The sequence below is a fragment of the Neofelis nebulosa genome, chromosome 9, assembly GCF_028018385.1.
Source record: "Neofelis nebulosa isolate mNeoNeb1 chromosome 9, mNeoNeb1.pri, whole genome shotgun sequence".
Lineage (NCBI taxonomy): Eukaryota > Metazoa > Chordata > Mammalia > Carnivora > Felidae > Neofelis > Neofelis nebulosa.
Window position 1 is genome coordinate 103,074,978 of NC_080790.1, and position 25,730 is coordinate 103,100,707.

General features: G+C 39.2%; 1 protein-coding gene across 1 annotated transcript in view; it reads right to left on the minus strand.

Moving 5' to 3' along the window:
* The window catches only part of SPTLC3 (serine palmitoyltransferase long chain base subunit 3), a 131,045-nt gene that overhangs the window by 95,999 nt on the left and 9,316 nt on the right, over positions 1-25,730 (minus strand). The window contains exon 2 of the mRNA XM_058684871.1: positions 5,160-5,345. Within this exon, the coding sequence (XP_058540854.1) occupies positions 5,160-5,345 (186 nt within the window). The remainder of the gene's footprint in view (positions 1-5,159; positions 5,346-25,730) is intronic.

The following is a 25,730-nucleotide window of genomic DNA, read 5'->3' on the forward strand; positions in this document are numbered from 1 at the left end:
GAAGACCAGAGCTTGGGCCATCTGTGTGTGTGCTTTGGACAAAACTCATACTCAGTGACCTTAATGGAACCCATCCTTCAAATTATTCAGAAGGAAGTCTCTCTGCGGGAATCCTGCTATCCTATCAGGACGCAAAAGGGAAATTTTTAATTTATGGGAACATTTGGAGATTCGTCTTAAAATTCTTTACAGTTACAACTTGCTGAACACTCTGTTTCATGTGGGAGTAAAAATCTCTGGGGATGGGCCAGAAATGTCTGGGATTTACTTGTAGGGGCACTGGGGACTCTCTGGATCCAGTGTGAACATGAAATTGCACTGAAATGTTTTACAACAGGCTCGTGCCATATGGAGTGGGTCTTGCTGAACCAGTTATCGAAACATAAGGATTGAGAAATGGGGCTGTGCTTGAGGTTTTTCAAGTCTCTGATGTTGCTTGACATTCATTTGGGTTTATTTGCTGACATCCTCTTCTAGATTTTGCAAAGCTAAGTTGTTGCATCATTGAGAAAGTGATTTATCCAGAGGTCTTTAATAAATTGTAATTCACTGCTGAAGTGGTCTTTGGTTTAAAAAAGTCAATGTGTCCCCAAAATTAAGAGTTAAAAGGAGAACTTATGCAAGAATATTTAAACCTTGTACCTGTCTGTATGGTCCTTTTCCTTGCCACTGTATTCTGATCGTTAGTGGAGTCTGTCAGAAGCGCAGGTGCCTTGGGCCTATGATCTTTTTCAGTGCTCTTCTGGAGGAAGATTTTTATTTTTGTATTCTTTTCACTTATTTTGTATTAAGTGAATCAGTAATGAAGTGATCTAGATAAGGGAATTATCAGAGCCTCATGTTTTGGAGTGTTAGAGCTAGAAATCAAAAAGAAGAATAACACAAAAAGATTCTAATTTGGGGCATCACTTTAGTTGAAAGGATGGTTTGGTCTGAGAGGAGTCATCCCAGTGAGAGAGAAGATAGCAAAATTGAATTAATGAATTCTTGTATTTAATTAAAAAAAGAAAGAAATGAGGGGATGAACATGTCAATTAGCTTGACTGTGGCAATCATTTTGTTATGTATATTTTAATCAAAATATCATGTTGTACACCTTAAATTTTTACAACTTTTATTAAAGATAAAACAAACAAAAAGAATGCACATAGAGGGGCACCTGGGTGGCTCAGTCCCCTTAAGTGTCTGACTCTCGATTTTAGCTCAGGTCATGATCTCACAATTCATGGTGATCGAGCCCCACATCGGGCTCTGTGCTCACAGTGTGGAGCCTGCTTGGGACTCTCTCTCTCCTTCTCTCTCTCTGCCCCTCTCTGCTCTCTCTCTCAAAATAAATAAACATTAAAAAAAAAGAACTCACATGGAGTAAAAGAGTGTAATCAGTAATCAGACAGCTGCTTATGATCTTTCTGGAAAACATAATTACTATTCTCTACCACCACCTCACGGATACACTTTTCCTTAGTGTCATTTTGTTCTTGGTTGGTTGTTCTTATGGGACAACTTATCCTGCACTCTCAGTGGCCAGAATGGAATATATTGCTCATGTCTGCTAGAAGAACCAGGAGTCACTGGAAAACAGCCTGTTTCCAGCAAGAGACTTTAAGATGTGCCTCAGGTAGCTTATTAACATAAAGCAAGAGTACTGTCAGAAGTACAGGGCTGGGGGAAATATTAAAAGGATAAAGGTCAGCCTGAAGTTAGGGTTTTTAGTGACCAAGCCCCATCAAAAAGAATATAGCTACTGCAGCCATTGTTACTCTGGAAGGCTATAAATGTCTAAAGGGGCTCAAAAGGAAGGAACACATAATAAAAAGTGTGCCATGTGAAAGGTATATCCACCAAGATGAGTCAATTGGCTGATGCTCTCTACCTCACAGAGGTCAAACAGATGGGAAATCATTTATTTTGTAAAGAAATGCAAGGCACTGATTTATGTGATGCACTGTCTCCCTCCTGGGAAGAGGTTGGAGCAGTTCTTGCAGCCATAGTGACTGGTGCTGCAATACAGGCTGCTTGTGCTCAGTGTATCCCATTGTTCAGGACCAGGCACCCCTTCCCCCAATGCCAGGAGTGTTGGAGGCTGGCAGCTTGCTGAAGGAAGCTGCCTGGCTCAGGATCACATCCTTCTATGGTGGTTAGCTCCCATCTATCTTCCTTGGAGACTCCACACCCTTCCCTCAGTGAGGAAGCACCCTCTCATCTCCAGGGCTCCCTGTGGGATCCACTGAGGCCTTGTCTGGGACTGCATCACAATTCACCTGCCTTATCTTGCTCCTGTATCTTGCTCCCTTGCAGGTGTAGAGGTGTTACTTCCAAGATCACTCCATAAAAACCATTCTGCCCTCAACTCTCCATCTCAGAGTCTGCTTCCCCGAGAACCAGTTTGCATATATATAAAAATATGTTCTGCTTGAAATGTAAGAAATTCTTTAGAAAAACCAAACTGACTAGCCCTGATGGGTTGATAGAGCAAAAATATTGGCACAGGTCAGAAAATAGATGGCAGAGCTGAAGCCTAAGCCTGCCAAGGGATGCCACACCTGAGAAATTTACATTTGACTCACTCTCTGTCCTAGTAAATATTCTGAAATGTGCTAATTTATTGTGCACCAGTTACCTACACCTAGGGAGCAGGCAGATTGGTGATAAGAGCTTCTAGAACAGACAGCTGGTGTCAGGGAGGGGCTGTGGGTATCCTTGGGAGAATGGCCAAGTGGAATCTGCTTTCTCATTTCAGTCTCCCATTTCATCATCAGCTCCCTACTAGATTTTACTGTTTCTATATTCTTTGCCACTTAAGAACCTGTACATCCTCAAAACCGTATCTGTGGACATTTTTTTGCCAACATAAAACCTTTCCATTGTGACGGGTGTGCCACTACTATTCTCGTTTCTGACCAAAGTAGAAATTTGAGATTACCCTAGTTTCTTCCCTTTATCTTATTTTCTATACTTGCAGCCGCCAAGACTTGTTGATTCTACTTCCTAAATATCTCTATAATTCCCTTTTCTTCATTCCATCTACCTCTTCCCCAGTTTAAGCACAAATATCTCTTTCCTTAAATATTATAAGGTTTTTGAAATTGTCACTTTGCTTCTAGTCTTGAATTGGAATTTTATCTCTTACATCTACTAAATTCTCTAAAGTTCTTCATTCTCTTCTCTTCCTTCCTCTTTTTTCTCCATAGACCTTCCTTGGGAGATTTCATCTACTTCTATGGCTTTGATGTTGATATGCTCAAGATATTCTAAAGACCCCACAGTATCCACAATATCCATATGGGACTTTTCTCTGAGGGTCTAGACCTTTATATCTATCTGCCAGTTCTCAACCTCTCAAAAAAAAAAAAATGGCCCCTTTCCCCTCCAATTGGATCTTTCTTCTCTATTCCCCATTTCAATGAATTCCACAGCCTTCTTTCTGCCCAGCTGTCTAAGGCATAAACCTAGGTGTGGTCTTTGATTTGTCCATTTCCCTAATTCCCCATGTCAAGCCAATCATCCCTCACTCCATCTTCTTTAACATCTCTTGGTCTTATCTCTTACTACCACTCCTATTATAACTACTACCCTGGTCTTACCCCAAAGTCTCATCTAGATTTTTTGTTTGTTTTTTTGTTTGTTTATTTGTTTTTAAGCTGGATTTCTGCATCAGCCTCTTAACTGGTTTTTTTGGTCTGTGCTGTCCTCCTGCAATCCCTTCTTCATAGGCCAGTGAGTATGGTCTTTCTAATCTGCAAATCTGCATTCCTCTGCCTGAATTCTTTCAATGCCTACCCATTGTTCTTATAATAAATATCTTTGGCTTATAGAAACCCATTATAGTGTGGTCTCTACTTGCCTCTCAAACAATCTTTCTCCCCACATACTCCCACTGTCACTTACAATAGTCCAGTCATTGGAATTCCTCAGTTTCTTGAATGTACAATGCTTTCTCTTACCTCTTTCACACCATGGTTTCTTTCCCTACGTTCTTTACTTGGCTGTGTTTAAGTCTCCATCATGTGGAATGATCTATGCCCATAATCATCATAGTATTTCAAAGCAATTTTTGGAAAAAAGGAATTCAGGGCATCATAAATCATTTGAACCGATTTAGAAAACATGTTAGGAAGATTCAGGCTCTTTGCAGATAACTGAATATTTTCCATGTTGTCCTGATAGCTCTGTAGACTTTTGTGGGCTAACTATCAAAAGTATCTAGATTGGGTTCTAAATTGGGGTGTTTTTGCACTTCACGATGCATTTGGCAATGTTTGCATGCATGTTGGATTGTCAAAGTGTGTGGTTGGAGCACTGGGTGTTGTATGGAAACCAATTTGACAATAAATTTCATATTAAAAAAAAAGTGTGTGGTAGAATGCTAATTCACTGATATGAATAGAGGCCAGGGATGCTTTTAAAAATCCTACGATGCACAAGGCAGCCTCTCCCACCGAAGAATTATCCAATCCAAAATGTCAAATGGTATTAAAGTTGACAAACTTTGACTATAATGAAATTACAGTTTCATATTTCACTCAGGCACACTTTTCTATTCTAGAACAAAACATAAATAATACTCATCTTGCAACGAGAAGACCAGCATACAGTCCTATCCAAGTGCCTTTGCTCTTATGTTTTGATTTTTTCATTTCTTTAAAATGGTATTTTAGGAGCACCTGTGTGGCTCAGTCGGTTAAGCATCTGACTTCAGCTCAGGTCATGATCTCCCAGTCTGTAAGTTCAAGCCCTGTGTGGGGCTCTGTGCTGACAGCTCAGAACCTGGACCCTGCTTCGGATTCTGTGTCTCCCTCTCTCTCTGCCCCTCCCCCACTCACACTCTGCTTCTCTCTCCTTCAAAAATAAATAAACTTAAAAAAATTGTCTTATAATACCTATCTCATGGGATTGTTATAAAAATTAAATACAATAATGTCTGAGAAAACCCTTAGTTCAATATCTGGTGAATAGTAGTTAGTTGCTCAATAAAATACTTAAAAAAAAAAATCCAACACATAGGGTATGGGGTTTATGGGGTGGAGATGAATAGAATTTACCCAAATGGTTTCTGAAAGCATCACTCTTTTTAAGATCTGTACACGTATCACCACTTCTGAAAACAATTAATAGAAGAATATGCATTGACAAAGATCCAAGCACGTACACATACATACTTTTTGTTCTTCTCGTTCTACGGCTGCATTGCACTTTTCTATTCCGCAGTTCCTCAGAAAGTCTCTGAAATAGCCAAATAGGGTTCCAAGTCCATATCCCAAGTAAGTGAAAACCATAACATGAAGAGGTGCTTCCTCAAAGGATTCAACAATTGGTTTATCGTAAAAATGTGGTTTCCCATTTTGCTAAAACACAAAAGAAAATAGAAGGTTAGTTCTCTTCTATTGCAATAAAATATAATACTTAAAATTTTGGACTTTCAAACTTTTAAATTTCAAAGGACATGTTTAAGATCATAAAAAGTGCTTAGAGAAAAGTGGAATTGATCATTAAAGAGGGTAATCAGAAAGTTACATTTTATTTTACAACCCCCTAATAAAATAATTGATTCAGGCAAAAATTCTCAACAGATGCTAAATCCATTAGGTGGAAAGTTAATGAGGAATATGGTTTTTGCAAGATGCCAAAGTATCACCCCGTAGGTTACCCCCTAATCACAAATCTGAGGTTACTACCTTGACCAGGTGATCAAATTACATCACCAATGTTGGAACAAGAGCATCTGTGCTCTTATCATAATGTAATACTCAATACTCTAATGATACATTTAACCTGAGTTTAGTCAAATGTTTATATCTAATATTAATTTCACAAGAAATATCAGGATCAGGATAAGGGAATGTGGTAAATGACTTCATGAGGAAACAATAAGATAATCCACAATGTGCACAGCAAAGGAAATTATCAACAAAATGAAAAGGCAACCGATGGAATGGGAGAAAAAAATTTGCAAACCATATATATGATAAGGGGTTATATCCAAAATAGATAAGGAACTCATACAACTAAAAAATTCTTATAAACCATGTTTAAAAATGGGGTGCCAAAGGAGGGGTGCCCAGGTGGCTCAGTCGGTTAAGCATCCAACTCTTGATTTCAGCTCAGGTCATGGTCTTGCGGTTCATGAGATCGAGGTCTGTGTGGGGCTCCGTGTGCTGACAGCATGGAGACTGCTTAGGATTCTCTTTCTCCCTCTCTCTCTGCCATTCCCCCACTCATGCTGCTCTCTGTCTTTCCAAATAAATAAACTTAAAAGAAATGAGCAAAGGACCTGAATAGACATTTTCCCAAAGAAGATATACAAATGGCCAACAAGTATATGAAAAGTGCTTAACATCACTAATCAGGGGGACGCAAATGAAGACTACAGTGAGACAACACCTCACACCTATTAGGGTCTGGGTACTTTCAAAAAGATAAAAGATAACAATCGTTTGTGAGGATGTGGAGAAAAGACAACACTTGTACACTGTTGGTGGGAATGTAAATTGGTACAACCAATATGAAAACATGCAACCCATATGGAGGTTCCTCAAAAAAATTTTTAAAATAGAACTATCACATGATCCAGCAATCCCACTTCTGGGTATATATCCATAGGAAATGAAATCAGTGTCTTGAAGAGGTATCTGCACCTCCAAGTCCATTCCATCATTATTCATGAGAACCAAGACACAGAAACAATCTAAGTGTCTGTAGATAGATGAATGGATAAAGAATATAGAGTACTGTGGAATACTATTTAGCCACAGAAAGGAGGAAATCCTGCCATTTGCAACAATATAGATAAACCTGGATAACATCATGCTAAATGAAATAAGCCAGACATAGAAAGACAAATACCGCACAATCTCATTTATATGTGGAATCTAAAAGATCTGAACTCACAGAGGCAGAGAGTAGAATGGTGGTTGCAAGGGGCAGGAAGTAGGGGAAAGGGTGAGATGTTGGCCAAAGTACACAAATCTTCAGTTACGAGGTGGATAAGTTCTGGGATCTAATGTGCAGCATGGTTACCACAGTTAATACTGTATAGTATATTTGAAATTTGATCAGTGTATCTAAAGTGTTTCACCACACACAAAAAATGGTAACTAGGTGAGGTGATGGATATATTAATTAGCTTGACTGTGGTAATAATTTCACAGTGTCTACATGTATCAAATAACATTGTATATACAGTTTTTATTTGTCAATTATACCTCAAAAAGCTGGAGAAAAGAAGAAAAAAGGGGGGAAAAAGGGTCTGTGGTGGAGGGGACTTTAAGAGACACAACCCAATGCTGTGTGTGTTCTTTCATTGGATCCTATTTTCTTGTTGTTGTAAAAGCCTGGTTAAAAATACATAATTTGAACAACTGTGTAAGTCCAAATGTGGCCTGGGTATGTATCTTATTAAGGAGTTATTGTTAATTTTGTTAGGAGTGACAGTAGTGTTATAGTTATGTGGGGAAATGTTTTAAACTTTATAGTGTATGCTGAAGTATTAGGGGAATGAAATGTTATGACACCTGTAATTTCTTTCCAAATTAAATACATATGAAGCAATTTGGGGAAAATGTTAATAACTATTGAGTTAGGTAGAGGTTATATGAATGTTTGTTATTTTTTAACTTGTGTGTGTGTTTGAAATTTTTTATAACAGAAAGTTATAGGAAGTATTTCTTTATATTAGGTGTCAACATTCCAGTGGAAAGTCACTTTTAGTACCAAACCATTCTCATTCCTGCTTAGTTGATTTGCATATAGTAGCATAATCAATATTGGCTCAATGGATTAGTGAGTAAATTATTCCTAAGGATAATGTTTAATTAAATTTTAGTCTTTAATAAATATTTATACATTCATTCATTCTTTCATTCAACAAATATAATGCAATGCACAGATTCTGTATTTCTCAATGAGAACTGATTTAACTACTTGGAATATATAACTTTTAGTGACTTATAGGAAATTGTCTAATGCCTACTAATATTTAATGCATTAATTTAATTTACACATATATATTTAAATGATGCATTATATGACATCATGTTAATTGGAAACATTCTTTTTGCTACTCTCATAATCTCTGTTGTTACTACCAGCACTGTTTGATTCCATCAACACAGTTTTCTAGAACATGTCACCTTCCTTTCCTCTATGTTGCTTGAGCTGCAATGTTATAGGATCTCTATGTGACTTAGTCACTGGAAGTTTTATCCCAAGCCACAAAATATATGACAATCAAAAAAATCTACCTGTAGGGGCCCCTGGGTAGCTCAGTTGGTTGAGCATTCGACTCTTGATTTCGGCTCAGGTTGTGGGACTGGGCCCCATGTCAGGCTCTGTGCTGAGCATGGAACCTGCTTGAGATTCTCTCTCTCTGTCTGCTCCTCTCCCCCACTCGTGTGTGCTCTCTCTCTCTCTCTCTCTTTCTCTCTCAAATAGTAATAATAATAATAATCATAATAATAAATGTATCTGTAGATGAATATTTATCTCCACATAACTTGTTTTTAAAGCAATTTAAAAAATCTTTTTATAATGACATTGAACACTTAAATTGTTACATCAAAACTCCATGAGATATTATTCCTTGCCTCCTTATTTATCCATTATATCAGGTTACTTTTCTAGATACCCAAAACTAACATGGATGGATGTTGCTCTTGTCTCACATGTCTTCCCCAAACATTACCTGGTGGTCTCAAATAATGACAGTGAGATAGCATTGCTTAATATGAGGTCTTGAATGAGAGGTTATAATCAATGTCCTATATTTGGGATTATAGAGTATTCAATGGGTGCCAACTGTGAGCTGACTATATGCTATGTTCTGGGGATACAAAGATGAACAAAACAGACCAGGTCCCTGGCTCCTGATTTCTTGACCTCCTTCTCATTATGTCCTCACACAGTCCTGTAGGTCTGGTGGATAGCTGATCTTACTACTGTAGTGCCAGTCTTTGGCTCCTTTCCCTGGCTCTATTCTGTGTTTGACCTTTGGACTGCATCTGTCTCCTGCGTTTCAAATGACCTCCTGACTCAGTTAAGAACCATCTCCTCGTTCCTTCCACATCATTGGGACACACAATTAGCTTCCTTTCTTCCTGGATTTGTCAGAGTCCAGAAAAAGGGACTGAGATCCTCATGAGGAGGAGTTGATAAACTTTTGTGACTTGTTGGTACAAGGTCGAGGAAGAGGAAAATGAAAAGTATCTGCAAGGAGCATTATGGTATTGTTGATAAGAAGACAGAGGGAATTAGAAAGGGGTGCTGCTTATGGGGGAAGACAATGCTGAGTTGGAGGTGGTTATGGTTCTCAGAAGTGGGACTGTTTGACAGGCAGTTAGAGATGCAGGGAAAGAGAGAGGCCCTGGCTGAGACAGAGTCAACTACTGTGAGGTACAATTTAAGCCATGATTGAAGGTGAATGTGGTAAAGGACTAATTATAAAGAGAGAAGAACAGTAGGTCTGAGACAAAATTGGGGACCATAGGGAAAGAAGGGTGAGTAAAAGGGGCCAAATACAGGTGACTTCCAGAAAACTGATTTAGTCTGCTCACAAATTAACCACTTTGGTTGATTTCAAAGATGGCTAAATTATGTAACCCCATGTAAAGAGATAAACTTCCAGGCCATCCTGTGAAGATCAGCAGAAGATTCTCCCTTTTTACTTTCCTGGCCCTATATCCATTTATGAGCTCCACATGTGGCCATAATCAAGCAACACATTTTCCCTGAAATCCATGGGAACTTTCTGCTTACATTGGCTCTGATGCAAACCTGCAGTGCACACAACGGTCTACCTAGATGCAAATAACACTCTCAGTTGGGTGCACAGCCTGAGCTTGTGTAACTATTATTTTGCCCCTGTGACTTGTTCTGGAAGAAAGTTATAACATAAAGAAGAAATTTTGAACAATGCCCATCAGCTCCAACCAATATCAACTTTATTTTCTCTCATATAACTTGATTTATTTATTTTAATTTAATTTAATGTAATTTTATTTGGCAGGGAGAAAATGAGATATCTTGATGGAGAACAAAGTTACATGGAAATATATAGGTCTAAACAGATGGAAAGCAACTCATTTACTATATCCCTTTATTTAAAATTGAAGTCCATCATAGCTCTTGGGAAAGATTTCTCAATCTGGGGTTGGATAGTTATTCTGAAATATGAGATTTTGTCTTTTCAAAGTAAATGAAGCATTAAAATATTGCTTAATAAATTTGCTGGCCAAATACTGACACAGCATGGTAATCTGTAATGTGCTTTACTTCTCTGTTCTAACTTTTCCTTCATAGCCTTGAAAAGAAATAGATCCTGAGCCACCTGGCCCAGAGCACCTGCTCATTTGGGACATTGTGACACCCTGAGGTTTGTTCACCCTGAATTCCTGTCACATCTGGAAATAAACAGGGTGTTGGGACATGCTGGGAGGACCCACTTTTACAGATGACTAGTCTTCCATTCAAAGTAGCAGGTCTTTTGTTGGCTGCCTATTGTAGACGGTTCTAGGTTAACATCAGAGGGAATATGAACTCAATAAATACAGTCACTTTCTCCCAGAATTGTTAATGTTATGGTGTATGTGGGAGGTGGGGTGAGGACGGGAAGGGGAGTGAACAAAAACGACCACAACATAAAACAAAAAGTAAATGTCATAAAGATGCCACAAATGGAGGGACCATATCATACAGGGGGAATCAGGGATGGCTTCCTGAAAGAGGTGGAATTTGAGCCTAGTCTTGAAGAGCTTAATGGTGGACAGCCCTTGGACAGCCATGAGACTGCCAGGGTTCAAATCCTGGTACTTTCATTTGCTGACTGGATGACCTTGTTCAAGTTCCTTAATTTCTCTTGTCCTCAAATTCCCCAAGTGTACAATGGAGCTAATGAAGTTGTTTTGAAAATTAAATGAGATAATATATGCAAAGTACCTGCCGCAGAGTAAGTACTCATGAAATGTTAACAATTTTCATGAAATCTGAATAGAGAAGAGAGATGAAACTGTTAGACTAAAACATTTAGGAAAAAAGGGAAAGAATATGCATAGAGCCCTGGCCAGTACTTCTACACAGGGAGAACTGGGCGGAGGAGAATCTTCCAGGAGACAGCAAATGTGGGAGGTTCAAGGGGAGGAGAAGAGGGGAGTTGGGACACTGGAGCTGAGGAAGACCATTGCATATGTGGTGTGCTGGTGAAGGGGTGGGACAGACAGGAAGTGGTGGCATTGGGTACTAATAGTAAGGGGAGCTACTTCTTTGGGAATAAAGAAACAGAATATTTAGGAATTTAAGAAATTACCCAATAGATTAAGGATAACTGGAGATAAAGGGAAGAGATAGTATAATTCTCAGAACAGGGCCCCTGAGGGGGATGGGCAGAAGAGCACATGTGACTATCTTGACCAGAATGACACTGAGGGTCTCAGCAGCATCCCCTATGCAACCTCCTCAGAATTTTGGAAAGAAAGAAAAAAAAAACACACTGCAGGCTTTTGTTTTGCTCTAGGTCCTTAGAGTGGGATAAAAAGGGATGAGCAAATCTGGAATCAAGTTAATTCTGTAGATTAAGCACCCACTCAGAAGCGAGCTTTTGTTTTCAGACTGAGGCAGTCCATGGAATTTGGCACATTCCATTATACTGCTGTGTTGGTCCATGGAAAGAAAAACCAAGATGAGAATGAAGGAGCTGTCAGGTTTTGGTCACTAGGAGGGTAGGAAGTTTGGGAATAAGACAGTCTGGGATGGCAAAATGCTGAAGGGAACTTCTAGCACCGGAGATAAAGAAGAGGGCCATCTTCTTTTTTGAAACAGGATGTATGCAGAATTTCCCACATTATGAGAGTTGGGTAGATAGTCCTGCGAGGTCTCCTGGGTAGAACACAAACTTCCAAGGATACTGCATTTTTAGGAATGAGTGTCTACCTACATTGTAATAGCTAAGTTTTGAGCAGAGAAACAGAACCACTGTGAATGATATGGAATAAGAGATAATTCTAGAGATGATGTTGTACTCAAATGTGGGAAATGGTTAAAAATTTATGGAAGGCGAGACTATTTCCACAGTGGTGCTGTGAAGAGCTTCCATAATCTGTTTTAGCAGTAAAACAAGCATAACTCATAAAAATTATAAAAATGCAACCATTTAAAGTACCTGGAAATGGTCTTAAGGACATACAGCAGATGAAGAAATATTTGCTTTCTGCTAGTGTGTGTGTGTGTGTGTGTGTGTGTATGTGTGTGTATATATATATATATATATATATATATATATATATATATATATTCTTTTAAAAAAAAAATTCTCATCCCTAAGGTAGCAAAATTTAAAGCAGTTCCTTCTTCAGTAGAATCCTTTTACTTTTACTCTAAAATATTTGAGTGTCTTATTAATTCCAAAGTTGCCATTTATTTCTCCAAATACTCCAAGTATTTATTTCCAAAATACTTTGGAATGTCAATTATATGAATGATATAGCCCCAAAGCTCATGAAAGCAGAATGATACAGAAATGATGAGAGTACACAATTCTACCTTGTTTGGAAAGTGCTTTATACCTGAAAGTTGTTTGGGTATATCAAGAAATGAGTACATTAACCACAGCCTTATATTATGTGTTTGGTAGATTAAATGTTTAGAGATGCTTTATAAAACTCATATGTCCCAGTTTAGTCTATGTCCTAACATCTCATTACAAATAAGTGAGACACTTCTGCTTAGAGTATGCCATTTGATTCTATATGTAGATAGTCATGTTCAATTTGGGAGTAAGCACCTTACTAATAATTTTATTTCTGATTTTTAAGACACCAGGTATAATTAATCATTAACTACTGGCAACCCCTAGATTAAGATGTTCTACATGATAGAGCCAAGTGGAAACCTCTTATCTAGGGTATTCCAGGAGGGTGGCTAGAGTTAAAGAAACTGAGTTGCTCAATCAACAAAAATTATTCAGACCACTGAGATACACTAACATATGACAACTTAGGTTAAAATTATTTTTATACAGTCTTAAAACTCATCAAGCATCCAGTCTACCTAAAAGATTTTGTTATTGTTGTTTTCTCCTATTTCAACACTAAACCAAGCCTTATTAAGTGCCTGTGTTACCAAATACTCTGCCAGGAGACCGGATGTGCCCACAGATAGACTACAGGCTGCCAGATGTTAACACAGGGAGATTTTCAGGGTACTGTGGGAACTGAGAGAAAGATGTATCTAACCCTGGCTGGAAGAGGTAGGAGAGGCTTCATGAATGAGAACACAGTTGGCCAAGGGCTTGAAAGATGAATGCAGAAAGGATAAGGGCAGTAAGAATGGATAGAGAGAAAGATCCCCAATATAGAACTGAAAGCATCAGGGGAGATGCTCATCAACCTTTCTCCTGGACCACTGCAATCACCCCCTGGATGGTCTCCTTATTCCATCCTGACTCTTCAAATTTTCACCGGCTTAGGTAACTTAGCTATAAAGTCCATTTATAGCAGTATTTCCAAAGTGCTCCCTAGAGATGGCCATTAACGAAAAGGGTTTTGGAAAGGCTACATACCTCTGTGTCTCTTAGGTATTGATAGTCTATAAAAGTTAGAATGTAAGAGCCATCTTTCTCATACTTCAATGTTCTTCCCTATTGCTAGCACACAGCTTCCCATGGTAGGTGCTGACTAAAACTCGCTGATTGAATCAGCTTATTGAATGATATCAAAATAATGAAGTGAAAAACCATTTAACTTTAGGAAATGCAGCACATATATCAAATGTAATTTTTTGCCTTTCATGCAAATCTACCTAAGCCATGATAAAAACTCTCTCTGGGAAGTGGTGGTTTCTAGCATGAAGCTAAGTGTCTTGGCAGAGAAATGACCTGCCTCAAGTTCTCTGATTTGCTTCAGCAACATTAAACTTTCATTCACAGCTTGATTTTTATCCCCTCCAAATCTTTTCTCATGAGGCCACTTTCCTGTGATTTCTTCATTTCTTACTCTTTTCCCTACTTGCCCTCTGCTGCCACTCTCCCTTATCTCCACTCCACTTACATATATACCCTTTGTCCAAAGTTTGAGTCCCAGCTCTGGCTGCTTCACTTTGTAAAAAGATCCAGCATTGATGTACTCACTGCATAACACTGTCATTATACTCACTCCATCATATTACAATAATATTTTTAAAAGAGAAGTCATTTAATAAAAGGACAGAAAATAAAGGATCACTTGCAAAAACAATAGCTTTCATTATCTTGCACTCAGGCCTTTCAAATATTTCAAATATTTTAACCCCGTTGTTTGTCCAGTGTGGCAAAGGCTGGCTGTTCACCAAACCCATTTCTCTTTCCTCTTCCTCCCAGCTGGGCTACATTTCTCATATCCCACCCCCATGTGACTGAGTGATGGCCAATGTGAAATGGCCACTTCCATGCTTGGCCCATAAAAAAGTCTATCTCATGGTCCATGGTCTTTCTCTTTCCCCTACTGCCCTCTGAATGGTGATAGCCAAAGTGACCCTGAAGCCACATATTGAAGATTGCAGAACTTTTGTTAGCCTGGTTCTCTGAATAACTACGTGGGCAGAGTCCTCACAACCTCCTCCTCCTCCAGTTTCATATCACTATCAATTAGACTTACTACAAATGAGAAATAAACTTCTATTAGGTTATGTCATTGAGAATTGGTGGCTCATTTATTATGACATCTAGTCTTATACTATAGGAATTCTTTTAAATTTTGTTGTTGTTGTTGTTGTTTCCAACCCTTGCTTAGATGTATTTGAAAGAAGTCTAAGAACTGAGTCACCCCCTGAGGAAACGTGTGTATCAGGACCCATCTGGACTGACTAAAATTCAAATTTAAATCTGGGGAAGCTTATGCCAGAAAATTCACTGAGTCAAAGATTCAATTCTTGATTTATTGAGCATCTCTGTATGTTAGGCAGTACATGATGGGAAAAAGGATGTTACCTGATTTAGGCTTCAGTGACCACAGAAGTCAGAGAGACAAGATTATAAACATGGAACTTTTTCAGGGGATAAGATTTTTAGATATTAACTACTCCAATCCTTTTTTCTAGCAATGAACAAGTTCCGTTCTTGTGAGGTTAAGTTTGTTTTCCATTGTCTTGGCTTTTCCCTTTCACCACCTGAGAAGGTAGCCTGTCAGTCAGGGCAGCTCATGAAGACAGCCATAGGCTTCCAGAATGTACACCCAGATTGGGAAATGAAGGGCTCAAAGAAAAGGGAGGATTGCTTGGAGGGGTGTAAAGAGTCCCTAGCAGAGTGCCCAGTGAATATCTGCTGTAGAGATGAGTGAAATGAGACAGAGAGCAAAAGAGAGAGAGACCGAGAGCACTAAGATTAGGAAAGGCTGGGAGAGGAGAGGAAGGCCTTCTGGGATAGGAGGACTAGCATGGGCATTTGCTGGTGGGTGGAAATGAGAGGAATAGAATCTTGCACAGACCTCTGGCTGGACCTCATGTGTTACCCACTTAGAGATGAGATATATGGCACCCACTGGAACTGAATGATCCTTCTATGGCAAGGTAACCTAGACTTTCTGTTTCAGATAGCAGTGAAAGAAAGGTGTGCCTTCACTGGGATGCCTGTTTATCAGAACTGCAGGAGGAACACAATGCAGAAAAACTTGGAGGATCCCCATATCTAACCTGGGATGACAGCTGGAGAGGAGACTCTAAAGTCAATTTGACATAATTTAACTAGGAACAAAATGGCTATTCTTCACCAAACTGCAGTGATTGCATTCTTCTGATACTATTTACAACCAGCTGGCTTACTTGAAGAACACAGAGCTTTTATTAAGTTATCCTGATAAACCAAAAAAACAATGTACCAGTGATTTAATATCACTGAGAATCACTACCATCTATTATCTTCTTGATCAGTTATGTGTCATGTAAGAAGAGTGCCTCTCTCTGAGGTGCTCAAAGATTTTGTGGCCATGATCTTATTTATTTACATGATATTCTTAAGAGGGAGGTGGTGGTTAACTGTAGTAGAATTAAAATTATCTTTACTTAATAATAGAGACATACAGCAATTATGGGGAAATTAAGCACTTTCCCCAAGGTTATAAGGCAGGACAGGTCAGGGCAAAGTTGAATTTGTCAACTTTACAATAGCAAGATTGAAGAAGAAAAGCTTGAAGTTAGACCTTTGATATAGGATCTTTGGAACATATTTCAGAAATAAAATAGCTATAGGACTGAATCCTTTATCTTTCCAGGTAAGTACCAGTAGCTGCAAACACTCTGTGGGAAGGCTGCTACCATGTGCATGCACCTGTACTTGGAGTACCATTCAGGGAGTCTCTCTTATAGCCCATCTTCATAGAGTTCACAGGCTAATGGGGAAATAAAATATGCATAGAAAAACATAGTATTTCAGGACTAGAAAGAAAGAAGTATTCGGTAGCAGCATCTAATCAAGTGTGTAGCAGTGGGACAAAGCAAAAAGGGAGTCTGATAAGTCATCCCATACTTATACATTTGTTCATTCATTCATTCAACAAATGTTGCTGTGCTAGGTTCAGGTGACATCGTGGTGACCAAGAGGGTCACAGCCCCCCTGACCTCATGGTCTATATGTGTGCTGTCCAATACAATAATCTCTAGCCACACGTGGCTATTTACATTTAAAATTAAATAATTACAATTAAATAAATTTAGAGATTTAGATCCTCAGTTGCAGTAGTCACATTTCAAATGTTCCATGTGGCTAATGGCTACCTTATGGAAGGGAGCAGATATACAACATTTCCATCACCAAAAGAAATTCGGTTGTTCAGAGATTGGCCAGTTGTGGCCTATAGGTCATATCGGGCCCACCAACTACTTTTATAAATAAAGTTTTATTGGAACACAGCTATACCCATTTGTTTATATATTGTCTATGGCTGCTTTCATACCATAACGGCAGACTTAAGTAGTTGTGACAGAGACTGCATGGCCCACAGAGCTGAAAAATATTTACTATCTGGCCCTTTATAGAAAACTTTGGGAACCCCTGGTCTAGATGGAAATATCAATACAGAACAAATACTTACCAAAAGGGAAATGCTGAATAAATGAGTGCTGTGGCATGGACAGACTAGGGATCTGACCTAGTTCAGGGAAAAAAGAAAGGCCTTCCTAAAGAATACAGTGTTTAAAATGAGATCTGAATAATCAGTAGGAGTTTACCAGGCACCATTTTCCCAGCAGAAGAAAGGGCCTGGAGAACTGGGGGGTGGGGTGTGTTTGGCAGGCATAGACAGCACAGTGAGGGGACAGGCATGGGTAACCATCATTTCTGGGAGGGGAACTCTATCCATTGTGTCTGCTGCTAGCACACCAGTGCCTAGAATGACATCTGATATGTAGTAGATATCCAATAAATATTTAATGAATGAATGAATGAATGAATGAATGAACGAATGAATGAATTGCCCAGGGAGGTTATGTAGAGCTCAAAAACAGAGTTTAGCACTGCAGCCTTGATCCTAACAAGGTAGCCACTGAGGAGTTGAAGAAAACCCATGGCTTAAGAACCTGATCAGGGGCACCTGGGTGGCTCAGTCAGTTAAGCATCTGACTTTGGCTCAGGTCATGATCTCATGGTTCGTGGGTTTGAGCCCTGTGTCAGGCTCTGTGCTGACAGCTCAGAGCCTGGAGCCTGCTTCAGATTCTGTGTCTCCCTCTCTGCCTCTCCTTCACTCATGCTCTGTCTGTCTGTATGTCTCTCTCAAAACTAAAACATTAAAAAAAAAAAAGAACCTGATCAGATATGTGTTTTCCAAAGGGCCCTTGGAAGCTGGGTGAAGAATGGATCTTTAGGAGCACCCACATTCAGTGATTCACAGGGATTTGTGGTCATGTGGTTGGTAATTTTAAAGTCTTTCCCACATCCAGTGTGGAAGATTTAATGAAGCAAACTTACTCAGTTGATTTTGAAATTTTGAATTTATCAAAAACCAAAAAGGAAAGAGTCACTTCAACTGCATGGGAATGAACCAACAACACAGGTGTGTTTTGACACCAGGTGAGGTGTACACTGTGGTATTTCTTTACCATGCCAGGCACCCAGTGACTCATAGGTGAGTTATAACAAGGGTGGGGCTTTTGGAAGGGCACAAAGTGTGGTTCTGGGAGTCATTTGGCTGAGCTCAGTGGACTGAACTTGGATTACAAACAATGGTTTTTCTCTTTGAAGCAAACTGAATCTATTTTTTTCTTTTGTACCTCAGTGATGCTGAACTACATATTTGAACTGCACCCAAAACTTCCTGTCCTGTGAAGCTAGACCAAACTGTGCCTGACATTCAGCACCATGAAGAAGCAGAAGGCCCTGTCATCTAGAAAGAAAAAAACTTGCTAAGGATTCAGTTGCTGTTCCTTCTCTATGTGTTTATTAGTATTTGGTTCGTGGTTACACATACCTATTCTCCTTGCTTTTCTCCTCCCTTTCTTTGCCTGTCACCCTATAAAACCACACATTTTATGCATGTCAAGAGCAGTCTGGAACCTATAACACGGTTTACCTTTTGCTTGTCTTTGAAGACAGAATGTGTCCTTAAAGAGATAATGGTTAGTTGAAAGTATATGGATTTCCTGGCTGAAATCTTTTGTTTCCATTGAAGATAGCACATACCATTTTAGTTTCCATGAAAACCTTTTGCTCTGTGGAAAAGTAAGTATCCTGTATCCAAACAATAAATTCACCAAAAATATGGTGTCATAAACAATTTATTTCATTGTTTTAAAAAAATCTGATAATAGCCATGGTCATAGCTATAATTACCTGATTAATTTTTCTTACCGTGTGACATATAATGTAGAAAAAAGTAACTTCCCCAAGAGCAAGGCTAATCTTGGCTAGTTTTTATCTGTACTCTTGAATCAACTAATTAAGTAGATTCAGGCATTTTTAGCCATATCATAGTTTCTGAGCCCTAAGTAGTGAATTGGTGTGAGGCCTGAGTCCTTTGGTTGGTATAAAGATCGTTTACACTTAACAACAACAACAACAACAACAACAACAACAACAAAAACCCACTGTGTTCATGACCTGATTTTTTTCAGACTTTAAGTCATTTTCTCAGACCACCATGTGGAGTAGTTCTGTTTTCAGTCTGTAGGCTACTGATTCAGTGATCTTGCTAAGGACTGATCAGTGGTGGGGCACCTGGCTGGCTCAGTCTGGAGAGCATGCAACTAATCTTGGGGTCATGAGTTTGAACCTCATGTTGGGCATAGAGTTTACTTTTTAAAAAAAGAAAGGAAAAGAATTGACCAATGGCAAGCATGGCCCCTTAAAGAAAATGCCAGAACCTCTTGCATAAACTAACAAACCAAATCCTGAGCTACATCAGTTGTGGGATTTTCCCTGGTGCCCCAAATTATTTGCAAGAGTTGCCAAAAGGTGTTAGTGCCAAGAGCTTCTATGGAGTTTGTTTTTGGTTCTATGATGTGAAACGCAGTGTTGTGTAGAGGTGCTAGAAACTGGAAGTGGACAGAGGTGTGTCTTGCTCTGGATTGGCCATTTTGAGGTCTTGGTCAAGTGATGACACTTATTTGAGTGTCAGTAGCCTATTGAGAAATGTGTCAATAAGATCTAGAAAATGAGATAACATGCTTCTCTAAGATCTGAGATCAGTTCTTTTATTATTATTCAAGTGTTTGAGACGATCTGGAGCCTAGTTTCTTTAAGAATAATTATCAAGTAGGTAACTGAGAAACATGCCATGTAAAGAGCCCAAGAGCTCCCACCGTGTCAGTGTCATTGCCTTGGACAAACTCAGAAAAGGAACTAAGACACGACTAGACTAGAAGAAAGTGCTCATGGTATGAAATGCTTGAAAATGAAGTTGAGGTTGATAAAGGGCTCAGAAGGAGGTACTTTTGAAGAATACACATGCTATATAACATAAAGATGTGAAGACAAAGGAAATGATTTTAAAAGAAAGATTTATAGGAAGTTGTGCTGATGTACCATGTAAAATCACTTTGCTGCCCAACTATGGATATCTAAGATAGAAATTAACATTTTTTCAAGGATTTTAGAATTTCATGGACTTCTTAAAAAAATGTATTAAAAGTGGCTCCCAAAGTTTACAGCACTTTTTTTCTTGTGAATTAAACTACTGAAGGACATATGCCCTGATTTTTTTCATTTCCCACGTGTTCTTGCAAGGAGCAGTTGATGGAGTTGTATGCACTATATTAGGGCTGGATCAGTCCTTTGAGACATTCTTGAACTTTCAGGTCAGAATGTCTGGGACTGTTGTTCAGCTCTGTCCTCATCATCCATGTGGCTTTGGTCTCATTATTTTTCTGAGCCCTTGTGTTTTCATCCCTATAGTGGGCCAGTAACAGTCATTCTGTCTACTTCACAGCATTGATGTGAGGGTCCAATAAGATCTTAGATACAGATGATTGTACAGTGATAAGGATCTGGGTAGCTGAAGGTTAAAAAGACAAAGAATTGGCTAAGTTTTTAAGAAATCATTGTCTTAATTTCAGGTTCCCCTGAAGCAGATCCTGAGTAAAGGATTCAAATGTAAGTTGCTTATTTAGAAGGTGACCTCAGGAAGCACTGGTAGAGAGGGGGATGGGACAGTGAAGGGAAGGAAACCAGTGAAGAGTGTGCTGTCAAGCCATTTACTACTGTGGGCAATTGGACCTCATTTCCAGATGGGGAAACTGAGGCACAGAGGGATCATGCCACTTGTCCAAGGTCACAGATCTATGAACATGAAGCTGGAATTCAAGCCTACACAGTGCCAATGGGAAGCCCTACTCCCAATCTCTATGTGATGATTCAGCTTATTAGGGCAGCCAGGCTGTGGGGTGTGGCAACAGGTTATGTGATGTTAGGAATCAGACGATCCTGGTTCCACTACTTACTAGACAAGTGAGTGATTGATCTCTTCAAACCTTGAATCCTTATATGTGAAATTTGAAAGCCTATTGTGAGGACTCACAATACTATTTCAAAAGCATAAACACATGTAGGGCCGAAAAGCATAAACCTCATGTGTGGTAGCAGTCATTCACTCTAGTTAATATTGATTTCTCTGACATGGTGTTCTCAGATATCTGCAAAAAAAGAAGCTTTCTAAGTGTGCTTTTATTTTGGAAAACAGGAAAGGAGACACCTTTACTTCCTACATGAGACAAACGCAATTTTGTAATATCGATTTTAAGATGGAGGCTAGAGAATTTGAAATAGCAGATACCACTCAGAGTCATCAAATACTGTGGTCTGTATTTGTTTAACAGTGTGTGGTGGGCAGGGTCCTCACATTGGTGTGGCTTTGGAGGTAATCACTTAGCTTTGTTGACCTTCATTCCTCCATCTATAAGAAGACAAGGGATGGAATGGAATTGTAGGAATTTCTAAACTAAATTCTCTTTCTGCCAGACGGATTATACTAAGGTCAAAAACAGAAAATTGCTCTTGATACCTTTGGAATTCTCTGTGTATGAACAACAGGGGAGTTTCTCTAGACAGCCTTCTGTTAGCCTTTCCTTTAATTAATGAGATGCCAATTTACACATTACTCACTTCTTTTTTAAGCCAGCATCCATCTTGGTAGTTCAACTGGAGGAATGAACATAGGGGTGATATTGTGCCCACACATGAATGGACTGGTTAGGGAACATGTAGACCCAGACCCAAGAGACAGGAATGCTTCTTTATCATTCAAAGGAACATATAGAAATACAACCCCACAATAGCTTATGCATGTTCAAGTAGTTAGTTTGAGCACATACAGGCAGCACTATCCTGAACAAAGAGGCATAAGATATACCTAATGGAATATCCAACACAAAGAAGAAAGTTGGTTTTTTGTTTGTTTTTTTGTTTGTTTCAGATTCCACGTCTTTTAAGAGGGAACAGACCTCCATGTGACCAGACAGAGGGGCATCAGAAACAACTAGGTAACATCTGTTACCATGACTTCATGGGCCTCGGGTCAAAGACATCCACCTTCTCAGAAGACCCCTGCCCCAAATTTTGCCCTTAAGAACCCTGACTTGTAAGCCAGCGAGGAGTTTGGGGTTTTTGAGCATTAGCTCCTTGTTATACTGGGTGACACCACACCAATAAATCACCCATCTTCCTTCATGGCCAAAGCACCCTTGCAATTTTCCTTTGCGTGCTGCATACCAAGTGGATGGATTCTCATCTACTTTGGTTATATTTTATCCAGAGATTAAACTCACCAATGTTAAAGGGACAGTTTTATAACATCTTTCCACAGTCAAAACTATATTATGAAACGTTTTCTAATAAAAACAATCAAAAGGCAGTGTAGGTCAAAATTCACTAAGTGGTGTAATTTAGATTTGTGCATTTCATAGTATATAGATTTTATCTCAAAGAAGAGGGGGAAATAGCTATAGACAAATATTGAAGCCACATGGTATGCATGCAAAAGGGTTTGGGATGAAGTGTACTGATTCTACATCTTTCTTTGAAATGCATAAAACTTAAGAATTGATAGATGGATGGATTGATGGATAGTCATGTAATAAACAAATATAGTAAAATGTTAATTATAGAATCTAGGTGGTAGGTATGTGAGTATTTATAGTAGAACTCTTTTAATTTTTATGTGATTTTATAAATATTCACAATAAGACATTTGAGAAAAAGGCAATTATTTTTCTAGTGAAAAAAGCACCTGGGGCCGGTCTGCACTACTAACTAAAAGTTTAATCTTAGGCAAGTTCACTTAATTTTTGTATGATCAGTTGACTCATCTAAAAAAATGGGATAGAGTAAGAGTATTAGACTCATAAGGTATTTGTAAGGTTCTTAGCATGTAGTGTGATGGAAAAGTTTGTTAAATGAAATTTAAAAAGTCATCTCATATACAGGGACATTAGTGGGAGAACAGATTATACTGATTGTTTTTGACATTCAGCTCTAAGAATGCAGAGTTTTATTAAAACCAGATGACAGGCTTATACACCCTGAGGTATTTGTCATTTTCTCTCTAACCCAGGTAAATTTCATCTCCTCCTAAGAGGTAGCAAGAATCATCAGGATGGGTCAATAATACTTAGTTTCTGTTTTCATTTCCTTCAAAAAATTCCACTTGCTTAAAGCATGCTCCCTGACCCCAGGCTCAGTGTATATGTAATATCCGGAAATCAGTATAAAAGCATGTAGCTACCTGGTCATATAAAATAATCTAGTGATTCGGTGATTTTCAAAAAGAGAACAGTAAATGGTAGTCATGTTCTCCATCAAAGGTTAGGAAACCTGTAAATTAATTAGTAAGAGGTTTACACTTTGAAATTTACAAAGAAGCCTGTGTGTCACATAAGTGGGGCTTTCCCCATCTTTTAAAGAACTAGGCATATGAACAGCAAAGGCAATTTAAATAACAAACAAAATAAGCTGAAATGAGAGTTCTTACTAACAGTAGATTAGCACAAATAGGTGGTCTTTACTCATTCCACAAATATCTTTGAGCACCTACAGGCTCTGATCTAGGTGCTGGGGGTTTAGTTACGAATAAGACAGAAATCTCTGCCCACATGGTGTTTACATTCTAGATGTTGAGGCAGACAAGAGACAGGAAATCAGTTAGTATGTACGTCTGTGCGCAGGCCATGCATGCATTTATGTGCGTGTGTGTGTGTGTGTGTACAGTGTTAAGGACTAAAGAAAACAATCAGGAAGGGAAGGGAGGAGGTGAGAAGGTTTGCAATTTTATTTATTTTTTATTTTTTTTAAAGTTTATTTTTATTTTTGAGACAGAGAGAGACAGAGCATGAATGGGGGAGGGGCAGAGAGAGAGGGAGACACAGAATCTGAAACAGGCTCCAGGCTCTGAGCCATCAGCCCAGAGCCTGACGCAGGGCTCGAACTCACGGACCGCGAGATCGTGACCTGAGCTGAAGTCAGACGCTTAACCGACTGAGCCACCCAGGCGCCCCAAGGTTTGCAATTTTTTAGATAGAGTTGTGAGCTTACATCTCACAAAGAAGGTAACATTTGAGTGAGGACTTGAGGGTAGGGAAGGTGCAGGCATGTGGACATCTGGGAAGTGCATATGGGAGAGGAGGTGTGAATGTTCCACATGGGAAGATGCATGGCCTGTTTGCTCCAGTGTGGCTGGAAAAGATTAAGTACAGGGAAAAGAAGCATGAGGTGAGTCAGAGACAACCAAGCCATAGGCTCTTATGGTCATTTTAAGGATTTTGGCTTTTATTTTAGAGTAAAATTTGAGCCATGGAAAGGATTGGGCAGAAGAGTGACATCTCTGGATTTCATTTCAACAAGACCCCTCTGGCTGCTCTATTGAGAACAGTCTTGCTGGTGGTAGTAGAAGAGAAGGGAGAGGCAGAAGCAGACTATGGTAGTTTTAAAATATGTCCATGAATTCTTTGATATTCTTCCCATTGAGAATTGGTTGGGGAGGGGGGTCCTTTGGACCAGGTGGGCTTGCTTGTGACTATTTCAACCTATCGAGTAGGGTGGTAGTGAAACCGAACTCTGAGGCTAGGTTATAAAGGGCCATGAGATTTCTACTCCATTTACTACAAAACACTCTTAAAGCCCTCCCTGCCAGTGAGACCACATTGGCAATTCCTTCTTGTCCTTTTTTTCAGCCATTCCAGCCCAAATGTCAGACATGGGAGTGAAGAAGCCATGTTGGAGACAAATCCTTCTGGCCCAGCTATTCCAGATCCAGTCAGTAGAGTCATCCCAACTGAGGGCCCAGACATCATGGAACAGGAAAGAGATGTCCCATTGTATAATTTCTGAATTCTTGACCAGTAGAATCCATGAGTATAATAAAATGACTATTGTTTAATGTCACTATGTGTTGGGATGGATGATTATGCAACAATAGATAACTGGGGCACAGAGAGAAGAGATGAGCCTCCTACAACAATCTGGGTAAGAAATAATGGTGGCTGAACTAGGGTAGTTGCTGTGGAGAGGTAAGAAGTAGATTCTGGATATATTGTAGAAGTCGGATCATGTATTTGCTGACTGATTGAATGGCAAGTAAAAGAGAAAAGTCATGAGTGATGCTAGGGTTTTGGGTTTTAACCACTGGAAGGGCAGAGTTACCATTTACTGGGATGGGAAAGACTATAAGGGAACAGGTTTGAAGGTGGAGGGTGGAAGTCTCAGGAACTCAGTTTTGGACATGGTAAGTTGGAGATGCCTTTTGATGATCCAAGTGGAAAGCCGGTGGTTGGAAATGACATAGATACACACACACATACACAATCATAAGACAAGATCAGATCATTGTGAAAGAAATGTAGTCAGAAAAGAGAAGGGGTGGAAGAACTGAGCCTTGGGTCACTCCATTGCTTAAAGGTCAAGGAGATAAAGAGAATCCAGGAATGGAAACTAGAAAGGAATAATTAGTGATATAGGAGTATTGTATTGTAGAAGCCAAGAAGAATGTGCTTTAAGGAGGAGGGGCTGATTACTTGGGTCAAATGCTGCTGACAGGCCAAGTACAATGGGTCCTGAGAAGCCACCATTGGATGATGGAATTTGAGGGTTTAAGACTATCATTTATTGAGCACCTATAATATGCCAGGCATTGTATTGAACATTCTTATAATAGCAGTAGAGGAGAAAGAGGTGGCTGCAGGCTAACTTCAATAGATGATAGCTATCATTTATTGAGTATCTATTGTATATCTGATAGTTAAGGGGAGACTTACATATGCTATCTCATTTAATCCTCACCATTGCCTTGTGGGGT